This window comes from Hyperolius riggenbachi, chromosome 1 (genome assembly GCF_040937935.1).
Source record: "Hyperolius riggenbachi isolate aHypRig1 chromosome 1, aHypRig1.pri, whole genome shotgun sequence".
Lineage (NCBI taxonomy): Eukaryota > Metazoa > Chordata > Amphibia > Anura > Hyperoliidae > Hyperolius > Hyperolius riggenbachi.
In genome coordinates this window covers 188,132,986-188,152,476 of record NC_090646.1, presented here as the reverse complement: position 1 = coordinate 188,152,476, position 19,491 = coordinate 188,132,986, and the positions used below count along the sequence as shown (strand labels likewise).

General features: G+C 40.6%; 1 protein-coding gene across 4 annotated transcripts in view; it reads right to left on the bottom strand.

Annotated features, from left to right (window-relative positions):
* NR3C2 (nuclear receptor subfamily 3 group C member 2) overlaps positions 1 to 19,491 on the bottom strand; it is a 470,603-nt gene that overhangs the window by 68,111 nt on the left and 383,001 nt on the right. For all 4 annotated transcript variants that reach the window (XM_068279226.1, XM_068279217.1, XM_068279219.1 and 1 more), the window contains exon 5: positions 881 to 1,228. In XM_068279226.1, coding sequence (XP_068135327.1) covers positions 881 to 1,228 — 348 coding nt within the window. The remainder of the gene's footprint in view (positions 1 to 880; positions 1,229 to 19,491) is intronic.

Below are 19,491 nucleotides of genomic sequence, written 5' to 3'. Positions count from 1 at the left end.
TTAGCTTACTTAGCTTTAAGAGACAAGGCAAATGTCCCTTTCAGAGTCATAATTTTAGGATATTGCTTCAATTCAATAAACTAAAACTGGGACTAAAGCGTTATTTTAATGATAAGGGCATTTGGCCCAATCCAATTCCTTTTTTCTATTACATTTTCGCTAAGGTGATATTTTTACATCTTATCAGAATTGCTTTTTAAGCCACCAGCAAGGCAGAAAATACTCAAGATAATTTTAATAGTACTTTTCATCTACTTTTTGGTTCTTTTTTCAATTACAGAGTGCTGAAAAGTTATTTTAAACAGAGATGAAAAATGATCTCCTAGGAGAAAACTTGAATTGGATCAGGCCCATAATGTGCAGCTGCTACACGTAAAAGTTACTAAAGTCATCACACAAAGATTTCAGCATCATCTACAAAATCATGATCACATATTTTATCATGTGCACCTAGTTGTGGCCATTATATTTTGCACATTATTTCCATTAGTGTAATACTATGTACCGCGCAATATACATTTTTGTAAACATGCAAAATGCCCATTGATTTCAATGCATTTAGCAAAAATGTGTTTTTGCAAGCCCATATTTTTTCAGGTACATCCACATTTGTATGAAAATGACTTTTTTTCATTGCCATTCATTTCAATGCACTTGGTAAAAATGTGTTTTCTATTTTGTGTGTATTCTACTTTGTGCGAAAATGTGTTTTCCTCATGCTCGTATGTTTTGCAAATCTGTGTGAAAATGAAAACCTTTTGCACAAATGATGGCGAAATGAAAATAGCCATATTTGCTGATCACTAGTGATAATGCTCATTGTCAAAGTCATATTCATAGAAGCTTGTGCATAAAGAAAATAAAAGAATGTGCTATGTACCTGGAATCACTTTTGCCCATTTGACAACTTGGATCATCTGCTTCCCAGCTAACCGATTGAGGCTAGATAGAAGGTACTCTGCTGTGTTAGGCTGATTGCTATCATACCCCGCATACACAACTTCCGGTTCTATATTTTCAAGTATCACAGCTGCTGACAGTGTAAGTCCAGGAGATACAGCAGATATGATTGGAACGATAGTTGCGTTTGTGGAAACAGAGGTATCTTTTGATATGGGTGTGAATGTAGGTTCCTCCTTTGGACTCTGTGGAGGTGGCTGCTGAAGAGAAGGTGGCTGGTGTTCTTCATGGACTCCTTTTAACTTTCCTAGCTTTTTAGATTTTCGAGCTGAAATATAAATAAAGAACAATTAAGACAAATAGTGCAACAGATACATAGACCATAATTTAAATGTTCTAAAAGCTTGGAGGTCTTTGAGAAACATTCTTATAAAGTAATAATTATTAAAGCGTGGCTAAAATGACTCTTAATAACTGCAGAAAACAAATAGATTTCACTGTTGATATGTGCATGGGACTGTAACTGCGTTAATTGCAGACAATATTAAAAAGCCAACCCAAAAAAAACTTTGACTACACCACTCACAGTATTATAAATAGAAAGTACAACAGTACTACGTAGATAAACCTCACCCACTGTTTACAATGTCTGATCAGTGTGTTCCTGTATTAAATTCAGGCAACCACCATCTCAAAAATGTAACTGAAAATGCAACTGCAAAAAACACAACCACAAAACGCATAGATGAGGGGGAGAGGCTAAATATATTAGTGGGTAATGTGAGAAAGGAAAAACATTTAAGCTGGCCACTAACGGTCCAATTTCTAGCGAAAAATCGTTCCAGCGATCAGAAATTCTGATTGGAAGTGAAATATTGTAATACATCATTCACTACACCATCAATGAACCAATCTTTGCTTCCTATCTATCATAACCATCCAAATTTTGGTTTGACGAAAATTCATTCGGACATTTTTTTCACTCGTTTGTGAAATCGATTGTGTCCACCAATAGAGATTATTTACAACCAATACGATCAGAATTTCTGATCGTTTGAACGATTTTTCGCTAGAAATTGGACCGTTAGTGGCCACCTTTAGGGGGAACAATTTAATATGTGTAAAGAGGGCATTAGTAATGACCCCACATTTTATCTCAGATTGGCTTTAATATATTCAGACCGGGTTTGGTAAGATACCCATTTTCTCCAATGGTCTTTGGTCTTGAACAGCTTCAATAAATTAGACCTTCTTCCCTCTGTTATCCACAGAGATGATGATGACTGTTCAAACTGTTTTCACATTTAGTAAAACTGTGGCTTGGTGATTAACAAAAATATACTGCACAAATATATTATTGTCTGCAGCTTTCCATTTAACCTTGATTAGCTATTAATCATGTAGCTGCCAGAAAGACACACTTCCGCTAGGCCTAGCACACATAGATGCCAAAGCCTGTTGGCCAGTATGTGATCCTGAGGCATTCCAAGGGCATAATAATGCTAGCTGCATAACTACTGCATAATGGAAATTTTGATACATTAACCTTTCACACCCCTTTCCCATATCCATCAAAGCTGTGGCGTGAATTTATAAGTGAAATACTAAATGCTTGGAGAATAATGAACATCTCGCTTGCTTCTGTACAAAGCTTAATAATGCTCAACGTTAAATTTTGACTGTTGGAGAAGGTGAAAAAAAATCTTGTGCTACCTTTTTTTATGGTCATCAGCTGACTGCAGTAATGGCACCTGGTAATGATGTCTGATGGTTCTCATTTATCATCAGGCTCATGGCATATCAAGGCAAATAAGAATGTTTTAACTAAGCATTTTCTTTTTTTATAGTTTAGAAGATGTTTCACCTCTAAACAAGTGGTTTCATCAATTCAAATAAGCAGATGAATAAACACCTAGAAATGTGTAGTGCCATTCCTATGCTTGAATAAAAATAAGAATTGATGTTTAGCTTACCAAGCATATATCTTAAGTATAATATAGGTGCCCTTATTTATTCACACATTCACTTGCTGACCATCTCATGCAATATCTACCTTACAAACATATCTCACTTCCGCTCCTTCCTCACATAGGAAACTAATGCTAGTTCAATTATATTCGGCCTTGATTTCAATAATATCCTTCCATGTGTTATCTGGCAGCAAATAAACAGCTAACAGTAAAAAAGCTGCAAGTTGAAATGGGCGAGAGACCTACTTGGTAACTTTACCAATATGATACTGTCTTCTGTTACCCTTAGTAGAATATTTGTAGAAATTACTGATATTCTACTATCGCTTAGCCAAACCTATCTCTCAAATTACCCCTCCCTTACTTCTGCCTAACACTATCCCCCCACCAATGCATAACACCCCAACCAACTACTAACACTAAACACCTTCCCCCGCCTACGCCTAACACGGCCCTCCCCCTTACCCCTAACACTACTCTTCCCCCGAGATAAACAGAGGAACACCAAGAGCCCCAATAGTGTAGTATGTATTGACAAAGGGGATAGTGACAAAGAGTAATAGTTAGATTATCCTGACCCTACTCAGGAATAAGAAGTCGCTCTCTGTAGATAGTAGAAAAGGGTCGCAACCCTCCACCCAGGGTGGATACAATATTATATAGGAGAGAACAGAGGCGCCAAAAGGATAAAAGGGGTTTTAAAGGAGCTTAAAAGCCAAAAATGTGGTAATTAGAGGAGGCAGTGGTGGACTTACCTCCTCCAAGCAGACACAACACGACTGTACATTCAGTCTATTTATTAACGAACTCCAGATAAAACAAAGCAACGTGTTTCACGGGTCAGTGCCCGCTTCCTCAGGCAATAGAAAAAGGAGTTACAGCATCTAGCAAAACAAACAACACTCGGTTCTCTCCTATATACTACTCTTCCCCCGTTATCTATTGCCATTATCCTAACTGTCCAGTACCAGGAACTCCCGCTAACCTGAGTGAGGCTATATAGCAGCCATATGCCACTGCAAATCACCGGCACTTACACTACTAAATCCCATCACTAAGGGCCCTTTTACACTTAATCAGTTGCTCTCAGTTAAAACTGAAAGAAAACTGATTTTCAAAGTAAAGCCCATGTTTTCCTATGGCCTCTTTTACACTTAATTGCGTTTTAACTGAAATCTTCCTCCCAATACACCCCAATACACTGCTATGGAAAAAACGCGTACCAACGCGTACTAACGCACACCAACTGATTAAGTGTAAACGGGGCCTAACACTGTTAATTTTCAAAGCCAAAGATTGCAGAGAAGAAGGTCATTTCAGCACGCGCTGTAGCCCACACTGCGCCTGACCTGGGCATCGCTCTACATGCAATGTTATCATGTCAATAGCTGTACAGCAGGTTTTTAAATGTAATTCGGGTGTTGGCGATTGCCGGACCCCAAATTACTTCTACTTCCGAATCGCTATAACTTGGAGGGGGAATAATATTTAACGCTGTCCAGTATTTCAGTGGCAGCAGGTGAGCTGTCAATGTGCTCACCCTGCGCCCAACTGACCGGACGATGGGATAACACGTACTGAACTGTGGGACCCAAATTACCTTGCCGGTACAGCCGTAGCTGCAATCTCCACAGCGGCTTACGGGAGCATACAAAATATCAGGAACAATCTGTACCTAAATTAACGGATTTGGCCAGAGGATCCCCTACAAAACTAAGTTCAAAAGCTTTCCAGAAACTGTTTCCTCCATTTATCTTCTCAATAATATCCAGACACCACCCTCCACAACTTCTGCTAAGCAAACATCTTTTTGCCCTCCAAAAAAACCCACCTCATATTTGTGCATAAAGGACTTTTCACAAGCGTTCCTCATTCTCTGGGGCTCCGTTGTAATTAATATTTTTCAGCACACCCTTATGCCCCATTCACACTCTGGCACTTTCCAGCAGCGATTTGCTGATTGCCGGTGTTCAGCAAAGTGCTGTGAAATATGTAATCCTTTAGGATTACTCACACTGCAGCACGCTTGTAATTTCTGCCAATTGTAAATGTGCTGCATGTAGCATTTTCCGAGTGATTGCGATGCAATTTTCATTCAATGAAATGAGAATTGCAAAGCGCAAGTGTGGCAAAATCATGAAAAATCAAAATGCAAAATCGCAATCGCAACAATCACCTTTTCAGGCAAGCAGCCTAACCCAGGCCATTCTTTAAATCCACAGACTAAGCTCTACTTCTTGCTAAATCTGACTCTGGAACGGACTATGGTAGGGAATAGATTGTGAGCATTTCTGAGGGCAGTTAGTGCCATGACAATGGCAGGGTATAATAATAACCACCATCAGTATTATGTGAGGCTAAAATAATGTAAAAACCTCCTGCTTTAACGTATAATTTTGGTTTCTTAAATCTTCCCCAAGGAGTTTTGAATCAGGATGATACCATTTATTGGCTAACTTAGAGATTAAATCTTCTCCAATATAAGACATTGAAATACTGGGTATATGATACAAAAAAAACACAGACTAGTTCTAATTTTATTCTTGCAGTTTGCTTACCTTTATATCCATTCAGACTCCTATACTTCATTATTGCAGTTACCATTACACTGAACCACTGTTATTATTTAGTATTTATATATCTTCCGCATCTCATCTTCTGTACAAAGTATAGGTATTATTGCAGTTGCCATTAAACTGAACCACTATTATAAATTGGAGTGCTCAAAACGTATTGCTGCTACCTACCAAACTGAGGTCTGAACCAAGAAACTATTTCTATAGAGATGTCATGTTTTGTGCTCTGCATTCCAAGCACTTCTGTTAGGATAATCAGCTTCAACATTCCTGTGTAACATTATATTGCAAATGTTCCAGTGGTAGATGCCAATATGATTAGAATTAACAGAGACAAGGGCATGACCATAGCCACAACAGACCATGCACCTGCTATGGGGCCTAGCAACACAGCAGACCTATAATGTCTAGTTACATTATGATTTATCTAGACAGCAATAACATTTAGAAATATATTTTAATATAAAAAGCCTCATACTCAATTCCATGCTTCTGTGGGACTGCTGTAAAAATTATTGGTTTGTGAGAATAGCAGTCACTGTTCCAGAAACTAACAGAATCTATTCCATGATTGTCTTAACCTCCTGAGCGGTCTGGACGAGCTCAGCTCGTCCATCACCGCCGGAGGCTGCCGCTCAGGCCCTGCTGGGCCGATTTTTATCAAATAAAGTGCAGCACACGCAGCCGGCACTTTGCCAGCCACGTGTGCTGCCTGATCGCCGCCGCTCTGCGGCGATTCGCCGCGAGCAGCGGCGAAAGAGGGCCCCCCTAGCCGCCTGAGCCCTGCGCAGCCGGAACAAAAAGTTCCGGCCAGCGCTAAGGGCTGGATCGGAGGCGGCTGACGTCAGGACGTCGGCTGACGTCGATGACGTCACTCCGCTCGTCGCTATGGCGACGATATAAGCAAAACAAGGAAGGCCGCTCATTGCGGCCTTCCTTGTTTATTCTGGGCGCCGGAGGCGATCGGAAGATCGCCTCCGGAGCGCCCTCTAGTGGGCTTTCATGCAGCCAACTTTCAGTTGGCTGCATGAAATAGTTTTTTTTTTATTTAAAAAAAACCCTCCCGCAGCCACCCTGGCGATTTAATCAGAACGCCAGGGTGGTTTTAATGGACTTTAAGTCAGACAAAGGAAACAATTTAGTTTACATTAGGGTGTATTTACAGATCAGGGGACCCTCAGAAAAACATTATTATACCCCATTGTGAACCCACAGCCATGATCACATCTGCTGGATAGTGTACTAGTTAAGGTCTCTGCCTCTGACACAGGAGACCTGGGTTCAGATCTTGGCTCTTCCTGTTCAGTAAGCTGCACCTATTCAGTAAGGAGTTTCTTGGGCAAGACTCTCTAATGGCTCATACACACAGGGCACCGTTGTTGCTGTTACTAGCACACAGGAGACGTGTGCGCAACAGCTCGGCGACAGCTCTGCCTGAAAGACAGCTGTCTACACGTCTCTGCCCAACAGGCAGAGACGCGGCGGAAGCTGTTGGCGAAAGTTTCGTCCCCCCGCCGGAAGCTCCCTTCTGGCTGTGGGTAGCTGTCGCTAGTCCACACATACACACTCAGTAAGCGTGGTGGACTAGCGACAGTTGCGGAAACAGAAGTTGCCGGCGATTGAACTTTTCAGTCGCACGGCAACTGCTGTCTCCGGCGACAGTTCGGGGTGCGCGCCTCATACACATGGGGCAACTGTCGCCCAGACATGCGCGTGCCACGTCTTTGTGCCGACAGTTGTGCCCCGTATGTATAAGCCTTAACACTCCTACTTCCTACTGAGTGCGCTCTACTGGTTTTCTTGCAAGTGCTTTGAGTCCGACAGGAAAAAAACACTATACAAATACTGGAATATATGTATACTGTAAGTATGGTCATATATAAGTATAAGCAAGCTTGGCCACAACACCACCTGATGGGGGGGTACTTTCTATAGGCAGGGTAAGAAATTGAGGCCCCCTGCAGCCCTGAATTCCCATGTGGCTGCAGGGCCCGGTCCCACTACAGTTAAGCCTATGAGCTAATAGCAAAGTCACAGAAGTAGGTGGGCTGGTGGATTGCACTTTTAAAATAACCCAATTAAAATATCAGCACCCCCTTGTTTGTGGTGGTTTCCTCTTGGAAATCTGATTCATCTCACATCCCAAAAATATATAAAAAGGTTAACTGGCTTCCTCCAGAACTGGCCTTACAGTCTAATATCACAATTATAGTCTGACTTTGGTATGGATAATATTGAGAGACCCTCTGAGGGACAGTTGCAGACAAAACTATATACTATGTAAAGCACTGCCAAAGATGATGCTATATAAGTACAAAATAAATGTAAAAAGTTAGTGAGTATGCATGTTACAGTCATTGTTCCCTGCTCCTGACCTCACTCTGCTGGGCTGGCTTAACAGGCTATCGATGGGGCAAGTAGGAGTCACCGATCACCTATGGACGACTTTTCTTCCCAAGTGATAAATCTTTGGACAATTACACTTTAACATTTCAATCCTTCTATGTCTGTGCGGTACAGGCATCATCCAGAGCTGCTGAATATAATGTGCACTGAAAGGAGTTCTTCTATCATAACATAACATATTTCCAGGTTTTCACAATTTACTGTAACAGTAGACATAGGGAAAAAAATGATTTTGAGTGAGATACCTTCAGCCATGTTTTTGCTTTAGAGCCATCTCTGCATGGACATATATCAAATCCAGTGTGATGTAGCAGCTTTTCTATTTTATTTTATACTGAAAGTATTGTATGTCCTCTTTTGAAATGTTTGTTTATAATGCATGGTTTGGTTAAAAGTAAAAGATCAACTTTTTACTGCAAATCTTTTTGCTCCAAACCAATTTTAAAACAAAACATCAAATAATGGAAGTTTTGAATCAGGATTATGTTCCATTTATTGTCTACCTTTGAAAGATCTAAAGAGTAAGCTTCCAGCCAACAGGGCCTCTTCAGCCTCCATGCATGTACACCATCAAAGACAGTGAGCACAGCTGTGTATCTCTATCTGTGAAGGTCAGTGAGAGTGATTACAGACAATCCTGTACCAGCTTGTTCCACATCCATGCCAGATTCATACCTACAGGGTGTGGGTGACTGTATTTGTGGTGGAGCTGCTGTCAGCAATCCCAGGGCCATCTGTGTCAGCAAGTATTACATTTTGCTGGAACACAGACAAGACAGAGGCTACAGGCAGAAAGGCTTCCCATACACCTAATTACGTAGATAGTTGCAGTTATCAGATTTATCTAGTTTAGAAAGTCAGCAAGAATCTGTAGGCGAGGAGGACACACCAGTTCTGAGAGAACTTTAAGTGCGATTATGCAGACACAATCTTTCCAGGTATTTGAGAGTGCATGGGTGTGCTATAATTTGTTGGCAGAAGAAAAGGGTTTTTAGGCAGCCTGTATTGACAGTTCAGGGAATAACAGGTGGAGTAAATCCTTGTTTGTGATAATGATTTCTATGCAAGCTGTAGCTTTGTAGTGGTAGTACTGATCCCCTGTTTAGACTGTTTTTAAGGCCCAGACATACTTGCAGCTCATATAATCCGAAACAATCAATCAAGATCATTTCAGGGACCTTTACCAAGGGTATCCACCTCTAGTTCATTAGTGATCAAGCATGCTGGAAAACCATACCTGCTCGCTATTGTTATACATTACTGCAGGCACGGGTAGCTCACTCCCACCTGCTCGCTTCACAGAGCAGGAAACGCTGATAAGCAGACAGCCACACAGTGTTTGTTGGAAAAAGGCGGTAGCAAACTATAAATGAATAAAAAAAAGAAAGGTCGACTGTGTTGGACTCCTAAAGGATAAGGGTGGAAACTCAATGATGGATGACCAAGGTAAGGCAGAGTTATTAAATGCTTTCTTTGCTTCTGATGTTGAAGAGTCTCTATCTTCCAATTGTAATCTATATATAAAAAATTGGATGTACGTGTGTGTGTGTGTGTATGTATGTATGTGCCGTGATCACTCAAAAACGGCTTGACCGATTTGAACGAAACTTGGTATACAGATCCCTTACTACCTGGGATGATATGTTCTGGGGGTCTCGCATCCCCACTGCTTACCTGGAGCTACAAACAGCAAATCAGATTTCTCCCATTTATGCCAATGGAAAAAATGGAAAAGGCTGCCATTCTCGCAGTAATCAAGCCAGAGTCCCCATACTTGGCACAGTTGGTCACCTGATGACCGAGGTTACAAATCCAGGAAAATTGGGCAGAGGGTAAAACAGCCAATCAAATTTCAGCCATTCTTTTTTAATGGGAAAATGTAAACGGCAGCCATTCTTAGGGTTCTCAAACTTGGCACACTTGGTCACTGAGTGAATGAGATTAAGATTCAGGAAAGTAGGTGGAGCGTACAACAGCCAATCAAAATTCACCTATTGATTTTCAAGGAGAATATTTAAAATGCTGCCTTTCTTACACTGTTTATGGCAGAGGCTTCAAACTTGCTACAGTCGGTCATTGGGTGACTGGGGTCCAAATTCACTAAAGAGGTGGGTCCATAAACAGCCAATCAGATTTATTTGCTGGATAAACTGCTTCCATTCACACATTTTTGATGCTAGGAACCTGAAAGCTCACAAACTTGGTAATTGAGTGACTATGGGCCATATGCAATTCACCTTTTCACCTGTGTTTTCTCCTAGGTGATATTTTTAAACTTGTCAATAAAATGCCTTGTAAGCCCCCAGAAGGCAAGAAAATTATTAAAATAATTTTGATAGTACTTTTTCACCAACTTTTTGGTACTTTTTTAGTTGAAAAGTACTGGAAAGTTATTTAACATCAAAGATGAAAAATTATCTCCTAGGTGAAAACTCAGGTGAAAAAGAGAATTGCATATGGCCCAATGTGTCAAAAAGTGGGCCGAGCCAAAAACAAATTTAACTGGTCAAATATAAACTGCAGCCATTCTTACGCTGTTAATGGCAGGGTTCTCAAACTTTGCACAATTGGTCACTGGGTGACTGGGATTGATATTCAGAAAAATTTGTGGAGCCTAAAACAGCCAATTAAAATTCACCCATTGATTTTCAAGGGGAATATATAAATTGCTGCCAGTCTTTAACTGTTAATAGCAGATGCCTCAAACCTGGTACAGTTGGTCACTGGGTGACTGGGGTTCAAATTCAGAAAGGGGGCAGAGCCACAAACAGCCAATCAGATTTGATTAATTTCAAATTATTGATACCAAGGACACCAAAGCTCATAAACTTGGTAATTGAGTGAGTGTATGTCAAGGTTAAAAAAAAGTGGGCAGAGCCAACAACTAAATGTTTTACATGGGAAAATATAACCTGCAACCATTCTTACACTGTTAATTGCAGGGTTCCCAAACTTGACACAGTTGGCCACTGTGTGTCTGGGATTAGTATTTAGAAAGTGGGTGGAGCCTACAACAGCCAATCAAAATTCTCCTATTTTTCAAGGGGAATATTTACATTGCTACCATTTTTACACTGTTAATAGTAGAGGTCTCAAACCTGATACAGTCAGTCATTGGGTGACTTGGGTCCAGATTCACTAAAGGGACGGAGCCACAAACAGCCAATCAGATTTGTTAGATTGATTTCTGCCATTCTGTTATTGACAGGTTTCTCCAACTTGACACAGTTGGTCACTAGATGACTGGGATTAATACTAAGGAAAGTGGTGAAGCCTAAAACAGCCAATCAAAATTCACCTATTGATTTTTAAGTGGAATATTGAAACTGTTGCCATTCTTGCACTATTAATGGCAGAGGCTTCAAACCTGCTACAGTCGGTCATTAAGTGACTGAGGTTCAAATTCACTAAAGGGGCAGAGCCACAAACAGCCAATCAGATTTATTTGCTGGATAAACTGCTCCCATACACAGTCATTGAGTGACAGTGTGTCAAGGTTAAAAAAAACTGGGTGGAGTCAAAAACAGATTTCCCTGGGAAAATGTAAACTGCAGCCCTTCTTCACTGTTAATCGAAGGGATCGCAAAATTTGCACAGTTGGTTACTGGGTGACTGGGATTAATACTCAGAAAAGTGGGTGGATCCTAATAAAGCCAATCAATATTCACCTGTTGATTTTCAAGAGGAATATTAAAATTGCCATTCTTGCACTGTTAATGACACAAGCCTCAAACCTGGTACAGTTGGTCATTGGGTCACTGGGGTTCAAATTCAGAAAAGTGGGCAGAGCCACAAGCATCCAATCAGATTTGTTTTTATTGATGCCAATGACCCCAAAGCTTACAAACTTGAGTGACTGTGTGTCCAGGTTACAAAAAGTGGGCAGAGTCAAAAACAAATTTCACTGGGAAAATAGAAACTGCAGGCCTTCTTACACTGTTAATGGCAGAGTTCTCAAACTTTACTCAAATGGTCAGGGAAGCGGGTGGAGCCTATAACAGGCAATCAAAACTCCCCTGTTGGTTTTCAAGGGGAATATTTAAATTGCTGCCATTTTTACACTGTTAATAGCAAATGCCTCAACCCTACTAAAGTTGGTCATTGGGTGACTGGGGTTCAAATACTAGAGAGGGGCAGAGTCACAAACCACCAATCCCACAGCACAGATCAGCAGGCACGCAGGGCGATCAGACTTCCCCCCTTTTTTCCCCACTAGGGGGATGTCCTGCTGGGGGCTCTGATCGCCGTCGGCTGTATGTGTTTAACGGGGGGGGGGCTCTCCTCAAAGCCCCCCTCCGCAGCGATTCCCAGCCTCCCTCTCTTTCCCTCCCTCCTCCCTCTCTCTGGGCGGCACAGGACGGCGATCCATCCTGCACTGCCTCTGGTAGGCTTCAGCCTATCTCCTTTATGACGCTGCTGCGCAGCAGCGCCATATGATGTAAACACAGGGGATTTCTTCCCCACGTGTTTAAATTTAGCCTGCGAGCCGCGATCAGAGGCTCGCAGGCTGTTCACATAGACACCCTCCGTGAACAGATATGGAAAGGCCGTTCGAGCGTCCCTTTCCATGTAAAACCACTTATGACCTGCCGCCGCCTATCGGCGTTAGGCGGTCGTTAAGTGGTTAATTTCTATGGGAAAATACTATTTATTGATGCCAAAGCTCACAAACTTGGTCATTGATTGTTTGTGTGTTAGGGTTAGAAAAAGTGGGCGGAGCTGACGCCAAATACATACCCGGGCAACACCGGGTCATCAGCAAGTATTAAATACTTAATGCAGGAAGAAGTGAAGGCAAGGCTAAATAAATTAAAAATAGACAAGGCATCTGGCCCAGATGGCATAAATCCTCGAGTCCTAAGATAATTAAGTTCAATTATCGATAAACCCGTTTATCTCATCTTTTGTGACACTATTTCAAGTGGCAGAGTTCTAGCAGATTGGCATACAGTGCACGTTTTTCCATTATTTAAGAAGGGCAAAAAATCTGATCCAGGAAACTACAGTGGGATGCGAAAGTTTGGGCAATCTTGTTAATTGTCCTGATTTTCCTGTATAATATGTTGGTTGTTACGATAAAAAATGTCAGTTAAATATATCACATAGGAGACACACACAGTGATATTTGAGAAGTGAAATTAAGTTTTTGGGATTTACAGAAAGTGTACAATAATTGTTTAAACAAAAATAGGCAGGTGCATAAATTTGGGCACCACAAAAAAGAAATGAAATCAATATTTTGTAGATCCTCCTTTTGCAGAAATTACAGCCTCTAGGGCTTCCTGTAGCTTCCAATGAGAGTCTGGATTCTGGTTGAAGGTATTTTGGAGCATTCCTCTTTACAAAACATTCAGGTTTGATTGCTTCCGAGCATGGACAGCTCTCTTTAACTCACACCACAGATTTTCAATTATATTCAGGTCTGGTAACTGAGATTGCCATTCCAGAATGTTGTACTTGTTCCTCTGCATGAATGCCTTGGTGGATTTTGAGCAGTGTTTAGGGTCGTTGTCTTGTTGAAAGAACCCGCCTCGGTGCAGCTTTGGCTTTTTTATTGATTCCTGGACATTGGTCTCCAGAATCTGCTGATACTGAGTGGAATCCATGCATCCCTCAACTTTGACAAGATTCCCAGTCCCTGCACTGGCCACACAGCCCCACAACATGATGGAACTGCTACCTACATATTTTACTGTAGGTAGCATTTTTTTTTTATTGGAATGCTGTGTTTTTCCTCCATGCATAACGTCCCTTGTTATGCTCAAATAACTCAATTTTAGTTTCATCAGTCCACAGCACCTTATTCCAAAATGAAGCTGGCTTGTCCAAATGTGCTTTAGCATACCTCAAGCGGCTCTGTTTTTGCTGTGGGCGGAGAAAAGGATTCCTCTGCATACAGCATCTCCTTGTGTAAAGTGCGCCGAATGGTTGAACGATGCCCAGTGACTCCATCTGCAGCAAGATGATGTTATAGGTCTTTGGTGCTGGTCTGTGGGTTGACTGACTGTTCTCACCATTCGTTGCTTCTGTTTATCTGAGATTTTTCTTGGTCTGCCACTTCGAACCTTAACTTGAACTGAAATCTCTGAGACAGCTTTCTGTATCCTTCCCCTAAACCATTATGGTGAACAATCTTTGTCTTCAGGTCATTTGAGAGTTGTTTTGAGATCCCCATATTGCTACTCGTCAGAGAAATTTAAAAGAGGAGGGAAACATACAATTAACTCTTTAGTAAGGCCACATCTGGAATATGGAATTCAGTTCTGGGCACCACATTACAGGAGAGATATTGCAGTTTTAGAGCAGGTGCAGAGACGGGCAACAAAATTAATACAAGGGATGGAAGGTCTCACTTACCAAGAAAGGTTATATAAACTGGGTTTATTCAGTCTAGAGAAAAGACGCCTTAGAGGGGATCTAATTAACATGTATAAATACATCAAAGGGCAATATAAAAGCTTGGTGGATGAGCTTTTTGTCCCCAGGCCTTCTCAAAGGACTAGAGGACATGATCTGTGCATGGAGGAAAAATGTTTTAGCCATTTATTTAGGAAAGGGTTCTTTACAGTAAGAGTTATTAAGATGTGGAATGCATTTCCACAGGAAGTGGTTATGGCAAATTCTATATCTGCATTTAAAGGAGGCTTAGATGCTTTCCTTGCGATGAAAGACATCCATGGCTATAATTACTAGGTAATGCCCAGTGGTGTTGATCCAGGGATTTTATCTGATTGCCATTTGGAGTCGGGAAGGAATTTTTTTCCCTTTGCGGCTAATTGGACCATGCCTTGTAAGGGTTTTTTGCCTTCCTCTGGATCAACAGGGATATGTGAGGGAGCAGGCTGGTGTTGAACTTTTTTTTTCCTGGATGAACTCAATGGACGTATGTGTTTTTTCAACCCAAATAACTATATAATGATGGTTTTGACCATTATTATTATTATTATTATTTTTAAAGACTGTAATAAAGAATTTAATAACAAATTACTAAACAAACAGTCACATGAGGCAGAGCAATGGGATTGCTTCAGGCCTCTGCAAACCCACTTGTAAGCCAACCGCTCAGGAGGAATAGTTGTGATAGCATTCAGCCATGGTGACCCTATCTGATTAAACAGCTAAAAGGGAATAACAACAACACAACAAATATATATATAAAACTGCAAGGATAGATAAAATAACTGACAACTTTCACTTTATTACTTCTGGTCTCTTCCCCTTTGCAAGTGCTAACTGTACTTTAATAATTTATTCACTGAAATTCATAGTGCGAGAATTGGCAATAGGTGGAGGAACGATGATCGTTTTGCGTCTGTGTAGATGTTTGGCCACGTTGACAGTCCACGCCTGGATGGTTAGCATAAGCACATGGCTGTGATGGTTTGCCTTGGATGGAATTGGTAACGACAGCAATAAACTACTTGCATGGAAGGTGCCCGACTCTTTTCCTCTTCTTTTGCACAATGTTTGTACCCTTACTTCTGGTTTCCAAGCGGATGCACTTCCTTCTCTAAAGCCGAGATGTGGTGAGATTGTTCCTCATTAGCCACATTAACTGTTTGAATGCTGCACTGTTTTTTCCTACTTGGATTGTATTATACAAAACGTATGGTAAAGTCATGTCAGGACTAGCAATGACATGATTGCAATATTCTGTGTTACAAGGATAAGCTCTAGAATGGTAACTATGGAAAATCCCAAGAAATATTATGGTAAAGCATATTTTTTCTAGGTTAATATTTTTTTCCTTCCATCCAGAGCTGCACTAAAGAAAGCAGACTGCATGTAGCCAAACAGCCTTGCACAGGGAACGTTTTTTCCTTATTTTGTAATGAAGCAGCTGCAAGGACCTTGGGGCTGCTTTAATTGATTTTCATAGACGTTATATAACATCTACCTGGTATGCAATCACAGACAATCATGTAAGACAGCTTAGAGGTACATTGTTCAGTGTGAAGCGCTATGGCTGCATTCTTTCATACGCTGTGATCCTAATGGATTCAAATGAGTCTTCTTGAAAGCTTCATCAGAGCTAAACACTGATAACTATTTAGCAAATTACATCTCCACTGGTCACACAATGAATATAAAGGCAGGTGAACTGCAATACAGGCTGATACGGTGTTATCTATATTGAGATACATTTAATGCTTTTGCCTAATTGAAAATCTGTAGCACAGCCACTAATACAGTTTTCAAAACAAAAGATTTAAACACAACTAGAACAGTATGCCCTTTAGGGTTAGAAGGCATTAGCACCACATGCTTTATTTATATTTTGCAGTTTCTAGTTATATAAACAGATCCACTCACAGACAGTCACATACAGTGGAGGAAATAATTATTTGACCCCTCACTGATTTTGTAAGTTTGTCCAATGACAAAGAAATGAAAAGTCTCAGAACAGTATCATTTCAATGGTAGGTTTATTTTAACAGTGGCAGATAGCACATCAAAAGAAAAATCGAAAAAATAACCTTAAATAAAAGATAGCAACTGATTTGCATTTCATTGAGTGAAATAAGTTTTTGAACCCCTACCAACCATTAAGAGTTCTGGCTCCCACAGAGTGGTTAGACACTTCTACTCAATTAGTCACCCTCATTAAGGACACCTGTCTTAACTAGTTACCTGTATAAAAGACACCTGTCCACAGAATCAATCAATCAAGCAGACTGCAAACTCTCCAACATGGGAAAGACCAAAGAGCTGTCCAAGGATGTCAGAGACAAAATTGTAGACCTGCACAAGGCTGGAATGGGCTACAAAACCATTAGCAAGAAGCTGGGAGAGAAGGTGATAACTGTTGGTGCGATTGTTCGAAAGTGGAAGGAGCACAAAATGACCATCAATCGACCTCGCTCTGGGGCTCCACGCAAGATCTCACCTCGTGGGGTGTCAATGGTTCTGAGAATGGTGAAAAAGCATCCTAGAACTACACAGGAGGAGTTAGTGAATGACCTCAAATTAGCAGGGACCACAATCACCAAGAAAACCATTGGAAACACATTACACCGCAATGGATTAAAATCCTGCAGGGCTCGCAAAATCCCCCTGCTCAAGAAGGCACATGTGCAGGCCCGTCTGAAGTTTGCCAATGAACACCTGAATGATTCTGTGAGTGACTGGGAGAAGGTGCTGTGGTCTGATGAGACCAAAATAGAGCTCTTTGGCATTAACTCAACTTGCTGTGTTTGGAGGAAGAAAAATGCTGCCTATGACCCCCAAAACACCGTCCCCACCGTCAAGCATGGGGGTGGAAACATTTTGCTTTGGGGGTGTTTTTCTGCTAAGGGCACAGGACAAAAATTATTGAGGGGTCAAATAATTATTTCCTCCACTGTATGTCCCTGCCCACAAGGAATCTCGCCTTGCATGTACCACTCAACTGGTAAGGGGGGAATTTAGACAGTTTACAACTTAATTTCAATGCTATTTACTGGCAATTAGGAGTACCCACACACCACCAAGAAGCTTGGGCTTCCTCTACCTTTGACTGACCTCCAGTTAAAGCAAAATAAACAAAAAACAAAAGAATGTTCTAAAGCACTGCATCACTTTCTGAATATAGTCAAACAGTTTTTATTAAACTGCATTTGTATAGTAAAAGCAATAAAAAACAATTTAAATAGGAGTACAGCGCAAAATAGTCATAAGTAATTGAATATCTCACTATCTCACAAAATATCTCACTATACTGTATATATATATATATATATATATATATATATATATATATATATATATATATATATATATATATATATATATACTGAATTGTATATTGTTATATATATGTAACAATGTATACAGTATATAACAATTGTCAGGCACACAAGGTCAAATGTTTCCAGAAGCCGATCCAAAAGGTCTATCTCCAATAAATACACATGGAAGTGTAATAAAGCATCAATAACAGATAAGACATATGCAGCATATATCAAGTAGCATGCAGAAAAGTAAAGTGCAAATAAGTCCAAAAAGTGTTAAGTGCCTGAAATTGACATATTGAGTGAGGAAAAACAGACCTCTCAGAAAGGTGAATAACAGGCAAAACCGCAATGTGAAGGCAGTGAGAAGGAAGGGATGTAACCAGAGGGGGTAGACCGCTAATGAGGGAGATAGAGCTTACCGGAGAGGACAAGTGGAGAGAGCGCGCCTCCTAATGCCATCACGATTGGCCGCTGCATGCAGCGGTGAAAATCATCCACCTTTTGATGCCTGGGTACAATTGGCTTGGATTTTGTATATTCTCTCTTTCTTATGCTTTCTTATGTTAGTTACTGGTTCTCTCAAATTGGTCCGACTTAAGTAGGGACCACAGGTTATGCTTAGGGACAACACATTAGATTGTGAGCATATTGCCATGCTTCCTGTTTTGAAGACTTGATCATTGAGAACAGAAGGTGTAGTTAAGGGAACAAAGATATTAATAGAGCCTCTTTATAGTACTTTACCTCCTTCAGTTTTTTAGCTTCACTCATTTTACAGTAGCTCAATAATGTGTCAGAAGTTATGGAAATAATCCCAAATGCCCTGTTGTCACGTCTACTCTCAGTGCTATTTAATCCCCTCCAATTGGGAAGAATGGAGGGGGTGCCATGGTCAGCAGAGAAAGGGAGTTATTCTGACAGCATAATCCTGGGAATGGGTGAGATGGAATCTGCCAGTTACTAGACCAAAACTATGAGCAGCGTGCGTATCCCAACCAAAAGGTAGAAGGAAGTTTTAAGTGTAGGAACAATCTGAACATCTGTAAGGTTTTATTCCTGTCTTTGTCCCTGTTAAAACATTGTACTTCAATACCTATCCCAGTGATAGCTTCAAAAGCAACAATAACAACCTGAAAGAAAATCTAACTTCTTTCTCTCAGTCTTTAAACATGGGACCAAAAGTTTTGTCTGGAATTACACTTTAATGGTCCTTGGTGATTTTATCTACCATCTAATAAGCCCCTTATATCTTTAAAATAGTGAGCAAGGCAGGATGGGATGGGCATTCACCTTATACACCATATGGTGCATGTGTATACTAGAGGAAGGAAGAAGGTTATGGAGGGGGAGAGAAGGACATACACAAAAGGAGACATGAGGAATTTATCCTCTCCATTATATCTTTATGATAAAACTCCCTTTTGCTCAATATTTGTCTCAGATATATAGAATCTGACTTAAATACAGAAAAATTGAAATGACTACACTCTTGAAACTGTTACCAAGGTGACCAATAAATGTGCTACAAAGGAAGTTAGAATTCTATGCTGAAGGTCAAATAAGATGTTAGTAGTGCAGCGTTATGAAAAGACCCTGTGCCTTAGACAACTACTGCCCTGTCAGAAAAGTGTGATAGGGCCTAGCAATGATTTTTTCTTATTATTGTTTATGAACAGAGGGTCTACAATGTTGCCAGGGAACTGATTATCTGTAAAGAGAAAGCAAATACATACACTACTTCTTTGTTTATCTGCTAATATTCAGAATGACTAAAGTAACTTAAAGCTCTGCAACTAAATGAAAACATTTACTATGGAAAGCATGAAAATGATTATAAAAGCCAAAGCGCATACATTTACTTGGTTAATACTCATGCTAGTATGCATCCAGCATTAAATGGATTACAAGTACCTTTAGTCAGTCTTC